Consider the following 7,480-nt stretch of genomic DNA (forward strand, 5'->3'; position numbering starts at 1 on the left):
ATCAACATTTTCACAAAGTGCTTGCAAAAAACTTGCATAGCAAGAACGGCCTCGAATCCCACATAATATAATGCCCCTCTACTTCACCGTCTAGATGTGACAGCACACCTTACTATTGTGCCTACATGTTGCTCTTACCTAATAACTAGCAACCTATAGAGATTTGCTTCTAAATCAAAGGAAAAGAGATGGATTTAACCTTACATGTATACCACTTCCTTTGCTTACCTCTTGAGCTCTTCACACAAACCGATACTCTAATCCCATGAGAAGAATGTGAGGGAGAGGATAAGCTCGAGTTCCTTGCAAGCATGCACATGTAAAAGTGGACAAGCATACAAGAGAGATGGATGGCTGAATTCTTTTCTCTTCTCTTCTCTTCTCTACAACCATAACATAAAGATGAGAGTACATACTATAAGAAAATAACCTATCCTATTATAACATATAAAGATCGGTCGATAGTGTGAACCCGAACTACATGAGCTAACGCTATAACTATGCTATAACTCTAACTTGATATCTCAACATATGAAATGTGCATGCCTTCTAGGTGCAGGCTTGAGGGTTATACTAGTGTTTCGCTTGGTACGTGGCTTACTATCGTATTCAGTTTGGAGCCTTTAGTTGGTTGGCAAGTGCTAGCCAATGTTTAGCTTGGTACGTGGCTTACCATCTTATTCAGTTTGGAGCCTTGAGTGCTAGCTGAATCTCTATTCGTTTCCCTTGTTTGTTCATGGCTACATTGGTTCATATGCGATGTTGCAATGCTATGGGTGTGTTTCTTGAACTACTAAATGCAAGTTGTCAATCTTGGGCAGACACACAAAGGTGGATTCTAATAAAATTTGCAAGTAGAAATGGGAATGTTGGAAGTCCATTGTATATAGTTTGCAGGTTTGTTGTGAACTATAGTTTGCACCGCATGTTTGGCTTTTCGTAAAGGATGCCTGGTCAAGATACAAACTTGCAAGTTGTTTGGTTGACAACACATACCCATGCTATGGGCAGGAAAGGGTGAGTAGGATGGCTGCTTGTGCAACCAGCCACTGTCTATAACTCTAACACAGAGAGTTTAGGTTAACAAAGAAGTTACATCAAACCAACAGCATACAAAGTTTACAAAAAATGGCATTTGTCTGCAGACTCTAGTGTTACAATCGGTATCTCCTCAATGGAGAACAACTCTACAGACCGCATCAAAGTCACTAACTAAGTGCACAGATTGTGAGAGATTACTTGAGATGGACTCTGAAGAACCAATTGAATCAGCAAGTTATACAGCTTCTGCTTCAACTTAGCAGTTGCCTCCTCCAGCCCAGAGTTTAGGGATTTTCTTCGATCAGATATCATGTGATCAAGCCAATCATTTACTCTCTTCAAGTCTGAGAGCACAGCTGACACCTGGTTGTTGTCTTCAGGCCATGGGCTGCTTGCAGTCCCATTCTTCTTCTTAGAAGTTGCTTCCTTGATGGCAACTTTGTAACCAGAATCCAAAGCTCCTTCCACAAATCTCAGAAACCAAGCTTCTGCTTCCTCTTGCAACTGCTTTGCAAGCTTGCTTGTCTCTACAAATCCATTCCCTTTCACCCAGTCAAGCAGCACACTAGCTCCCTTCTCCGGAGATCTCAGAAATCCCTTGCCTGTGCACATGCTTTTAGATAATTTAGTATCCCACTTCAATGGTGTTTTCAACTGACACTCGGAACACAATGTTCTGCTATTCTTGCAGGCATTATCCTCCTGTTTGGTCTTCAAAGTGGGCGGCGACATGAGTGCTCTGTCTTGGGCATTGTTCAGTGAGGAAGGTGATGCTGTTGGACAAAATGGCTGCTTCAAATGGCCATGAGCCGGAGAGCTGAAAGAGCCCATCTTGTTTTTGCAGCATCTTCCATCGAATCCTTCTCTCAAAGGTGATTTTGGGGGCTTCTGATCTTTGCTCCAAGAAGGACATGGTGTCAAACCACTAGACAATGCTGCATTTACCCATGAGATAGCAGATTGACCCCTTTCATCTGAAACTATGCGAGCCTTTCTCAATGTGTTGATGGTGGTGTCCTCATTTTCTAAGCTTCCAAAGAACCTTGATTCAGCCAATGCATCTGCAACAGTGCCAGCTTCAACTATAGCTTCATGAAAGCTGAAGAATTGATCCACAAAAGGTCCAGGATTCTCTGGCCTTGCTGCTGTGCTTAACTCTACAAAGTTACTGATCAAACACACAAAAAAGAATGTCAGCCCATAAACCAGTAAACTAATCCAAGAAGCATGTGCTGAGGAAGAAGAACAAATACTCAGCAGGAAAAAGTTGGGGATTCTTGGTAGATGCCTCCCATGCAAACCTTTGAAAGCCACGCATGCATGCTATGAAAGATGGAAAATAGAATCAAGCATCATTACAATGCATGTATTTTACTTGGTTGAGGAAGTGTTAGATGCAGCTTACCTTAGACTTTGGATAATGCTTTGGGTTGCTGATGCCTCTTGTAAAGCTTCACACGCAGCGTAAGATGCTGCCAGACGCCTTTGGAGAGCTTTCTGTAAGCAAGAAATGGGAATGCAACAAAAGACCAATAAGAAAGAGCCAACCGACAAATTGCTGCTTCTTGAAAACTTTTGATGGGTTCTTTCAGTGGAATCCAACCTTCCCAAGTGTTGCAAGGGCTGTTGGAAGTGCCTCTAACATGGACCTTTTGGTTTCATGTCTTGCACTGCTGGTGTTGAATCCAATTGGGCAAGGAGAAGGTTGAACTTCAGAGTACAATCGCGTTTTACCGGAAGGGGTGGACATAGCTGACGCTGATTTCACATCTCTCAAGGTGTCTTTTGGTTTCTGTGAAAGCGATCCTTGCTCCTGCAAAACAATCATCTTTTTCAGCAAGTAGCTTACGCATAGAACTAAGATGGTAAACAGGTTGTATTGGACTTGGGCACAATGATACCCACTTCAATCCAATGCATCGAGTGCTATACACTGAGCATATCTGCCGCTTTTGAAAACTCTCCTTTCAGCCAACCAGTAAAGAAAAGGCAAACTGAAGGTTTCCTATTGAATGTTTGCGTGTTTTCTACCACTCATGCAGGTTTACTTACTGACAAATTGTTGTCTTTGCATTTCCTCTCGTCTGTGTGGTGCTCCCCTTCAGAGGATCCATCCGTGGTTCTCTCATGGCGTAGGATTTTTCCATTCACCATCATCTCTCCCACTCTCCCCTTGCTCACAGACTTCCTCAAAGGATTGCTACTGATCTTTGCTTCCTCTGCATTCGCCCTCTGACCCACCTTGCCAACACTGGCAGCCCTTTTGACAGCTGCGGAAGCTTGACTGCACCTGGATGAAGCTTCAACAGCAGTTGTAATGGCAGTCTTTTGAAAAGATTTCCTCACATCTGGGGTTCCCTTTGCTGCAGCAGGAGCCATATCACCACCAACAGAAAAGCCTTCCTTCTCAAAGAAAAGTGAGCTCCGCACTGAGTAATCTCTGGCAGGCGAAGCAGAGACAGAGCGGGAGTGTGGCGCAGGCGAAAACTCAGGGAAAATTTTGGTTCTGACAGGCCGTCCTCGCTGAGAAGCATCTTTCTTGTCCATCTTATCAGCGACATCTTTCTTGTCCATCTTATCAGCAACGGTGGCCCCAACTATGGACCAAGAGGCTCTCTCAGCAGATCGCCGGCCTGGGACAAGCTTGTTGCCAGGGCTAGGGCAAACCTTAGGGCTAGAAAATTCAGGGCATTTCCAAGACACTCCTTTTTTTGCAGGGTTCTCTATCTTTACCTTGGCATCTGTGTCCAAGGAGCATCTCCTCTCGGAGGGCGGCTCAAACCCTAACCCTAGTGGGTTGTCTGCAGCAGAACTGTTGACGAAATTGCAAGAATCAGACAGGTTGAGCTCTTCAGGGTTACCGATGAAGGAATGCTTGCCAGGGACAGGGTGGACACCTTGCAGGATGGGGACAGGGGACCCTGAATCAAGCCTGTCCACCTGGATGAACTGGCCGAGCTGGAGCTTGTTGCTGAGGATGAGGTCGTCGTGCTCCTCTGCGAGGGACATGTACGTGCAGTGCGAGGAGTCCGAGACCTTAAGATAGAAGCCATGGCGAGGCCATAGATGGTCTGATCCAGATATGGCCGGGACGATCCCCACCACTTGCAGAAAAACTGAACGATGAGCGCCTGCTACTTTCTCGTCAGAGCCGATGTTGTCCAGAAGCTTGAAGAGGATACCCGGCGTGAGGAAAGCCATCATCAACAGAAGCCGTCGAGTTCGGGATAAGGGTTAGGGTTAGGCTAGGTGAGGGATACGATTTGCTTGAGGCTTAGAGTTCAAGCTTAGAGCCAAGTCCATAGCCTGGGACCTCAAAGCTTTAGGGTTAAGATTTGACAACACCAAAGCTTTGCAGCTCAATTGAGGATTGTGAAGTTAGGGTTAGGGTTAGGCAGGGCCATTGACATAACAGGATGAGCAGTAAGGGAGTGGAGCCGGCCTCCGCCATAGCTAGAGTGGCATGAAGGAAGAAGAAGTGCAGCCGCAAATTCAAATTCGAATTCAAATGCAAGGAAAGGCCGTTGCAGTCGTCGCCTTTTGGCAGAGCTCCACTTTCACGCTTCACCTTTCAGACAGCGCCTTCCCACGAGCGCAGATTACTGTGCTTGGCGGCCATCTCTTTAAAGCTTTACACAGGCTGAATGAATGCAACAGGGCACCAAAATATATGTTCCCATTAAATATATTCTCTGAGTTTTTCAAGAAAAAATGCGTTTTCCTAAGGTTTTATTTTGGTTTACAATGATTAATGCTTGAGAAAGTCAAATAAATGATGACCCTCCTTGCCCTTAATAATATTAAGTACCCAAAACGTTTTTTTTGCTTTGCATTAATTAATTAGCATCGTCTCTGAAATCTCATGTGAAATGCAAAGATTGTATGCACAATAAGAATGAAAAATACGGATTACCCCCCAGCAATCTGTCTTCGGCTTGAAATCTCCTCACGGAATAGTCCTCCTTCAGGCTTAAGTGTGGATCCAAACGAGGCTAGATGGTTAGAAAGATACGGATTACCCCCCTAGCAATCTGTCTTCGGCTTGAAATCTCCTCACGGAATAGTCCTCCTTCAGGCTTAAGTGTGGATCCAAACGAGGCTAGATGTGGATGTTGATGAATGCTGGGTTGCTCTTTTGAAATTAAAGCCCATGGCTGCGATGGTCTCTCTACAGAATTCTTCGTTGCCTTTTGGCCCCCTTTGAAGGATATCGTGGGGGAAGTATGTAGGAAAGCCTTCAACACTGGTAGCATGGACAAGGACTTTAAAGAAGGGCTGGTAAAATTAATTCCAAAACAAGTTGCTTGTAGCAGATTTGGACATTGGAGACCCATTACTTTGTTGACTATGATTTATAAGATTTTGGCCAAGGTGATTGCCCTCAGAATCACTCCAGTGATGCACCATAAGAATGAAAAATACCGATTAACCCCAGCAATCTGTCTTCAGCTTCTTGAAATCTCCTCACGGAATAGTCCTCCTTCAAGCTTAAGTGTGGATCCAGACAAGGCTAAATGGTTAGAAAGAGATGTGGATGTTGATGAATGCTAGGTTGCTCTTTTAAAATTGGGATGTTGATGAATGCTAGGTTGCTCCTCACGGAATAGTCCTCCTTCAAGCTTAAGTGTGGATCCAGACAAGGCTAGATGGTTAGAAAGAGATGTGGATGTTGATGAATGCTAGGTTGCTCTTTTAAAATTGGGAAGGGACAAAGCCCCTGGCTGGGATGGTCTCTCTACCGAATTCTTCGTTGCCTTTTGTGTTGAGATATCGAGCTCTAGTGAGGCGGTGGACACTGATGACCCGCCTAGGGGATAGGCCCCGCACTTACACCACTGGCATGGTTGGTGAGATCTTGGGTGATATGCGGCCAGTGGGATGACAGGCTGTGTGACAGCCACTCTAGAGACTGGCATAGTTATAGCGCCAGCTCATTTAGTCGGGTTCACACTATAGAGAACCCGTGTATGTATTTGGTTGAGTACCTTTCATATTGTGTGTACTCTTATTTTCTTGTATATGGTGTGTTGAGTGTTGAGTAGAGAAGAAGAAGATTTTCAGCCTCTCACCTTGTGTGTTCTCTATTAGGGTTTTGTGAGTGTGTGTGTGTGCTTGCAAGAGCTCAAGCTCTCCTCCCCCCCGCATCTTTTCATGGTATCAGAGCCTGGTTCGTGCTAAGGGCTGAGCTACAAGCAAGAGAACCACAGGAAGCGGTACGAGGGTAAGAGCTTCAACTACTCTTCCCTATTGTGTTGGTGACTACACCCTTGTCGGGAGCTCTACGGGAGGCACCGGCAAACGGTCTCTGATATTGAGGAGCTTTCTTCGCGGGAGTAAAGCTATAGGGCAACTATACAGTCTTTTGGACTAAAATTTTTGGGCCGAAAACGCGTTTCGGGCGCGTTTGGACCTCCGTTTTTCAGAAAGCAGGCGATTTCGAGCACTGCGGGTAAGTCATCGATTCTCTGCAGAACTCTGTTTTAAGAACTGCAGGAAGACAGATTGACTGTGCAGACACTGTGGGTGCTGCAAAGAGGTCTACAGTTGCCATTGGGTGTATGTATGCACATTGACGTCACTGGTTGTGACATTTGAGAGTACGACAGTACCGCTGTGCAGAAAATACAGCAGTTGTGCAGGAAAAACCAGAGTGCAGTTTCTGGTAAAATTGTGTGTTTGGCAAGATGTCAAATGATGGGATAACTCAGATTGTGGCTGAGAAGCTTGACAAGAATAACTTCCATGCTTGGAGGTTCAGGTTGACGAATTTCCTGATGGGAAAAGGCTATTGGGACTACATAGAAGGTGAGCATGAAGAGGCACCGGAGATACCGGATATAAATCCGACTACTGCAGATGTGAAAGAGTTTAAAGACTGGAACCAAGGAGCCAGGAAGGTTATGTATTGGCTATCCATTAGTATACAGGACACCATGATTGGGCACATTCAGGATGCCAAGTCCCCCAAGGAGGCGTGGGACACCTTGGTAAAGCTTTATGAAACCAACACCAAGGCACGTAAGATACAGTTGAAGAATGAACTTCATACTGTGGAGAAAAAGGGCGTGTCTGTGAATGACTATGCGTTGAAGATAAAGGGCATTGTCGAATCCCTTGCATCTATTGGTGTGTCAGTAGATGATGATGACAAGGTGGAAGTCTGTCTACGTGGTCTCGGGCCACAATACAAGGCGTTTAAGACGTCTATTCAGACTCGGGAAAACATTCCCAACTTTACAGATTTGGTGTCTATGCTGATTATCGAAGAGAAGAACTTGGGTGAAGACCAGCAGTCTTCACAAAGCAAAAACAGTTCAGAGCAACAGGCCTTCTACACGAGTTCAGGACGAGGACGAGGTAGAGGAGGCCGTGGACGCGGTCAAGGAGGTGGCCGAACAGGTAATTAGAATTATGGCCAGCAGCAGCAGCAGCAACAACA

General features: G+C 45.3%; 1 protein-coding gene across 1 annotated transcript; it reads right to left on the reverse strand.

The window, feature by feature from the left end:
- Positions 1–1,074: 1,074 nt before the first annotated feature.
- On the reverse strand, positions 1,075–4,743 carry LOC147608517 (protein CORTICAL MICROTUBULE DISORDERING 2-like). Its single transcript, XM_086788940.1, has 4 exons — positions 3,094–4,743; positions 2,645–2,854; positions 2,447–2,538; positions 1,075–2,209 (listed from the first exon to the last, which is right to left on the reverse strand). The coding sequence occupies exons 1-4, from the start codon at positions 4,243–4,245 to the stop codon at positions 1,213–1,215; spliced, it is 2,451 nt and encodes an 816-aa protein (XP_086645066.1). The 5' UTR covers positions 4,246–4,743; the 3' UTR covers positions 1,075–1,212.
- Between the last annotated feature and the right edge of the window lie 2,737 nt (positions 4,744–7,480).

The sequence above is a fragment of the Cibotium barometz genome, chromosome 53, assembly GCF_041138505.1.
Source record: "Cibotium barometz isolate CiBa-2024 chromosome 53, ASM4113850v1, whole genome shotgun sequence".
In the NCBI taxonomy this organism is placed as follows: Eukaryota; Viridiplantae; Streptophyta; class Polypodiopsida; order Cyatheales; family Cibotiaceae; genus Cibotium; species Cibotium barometz.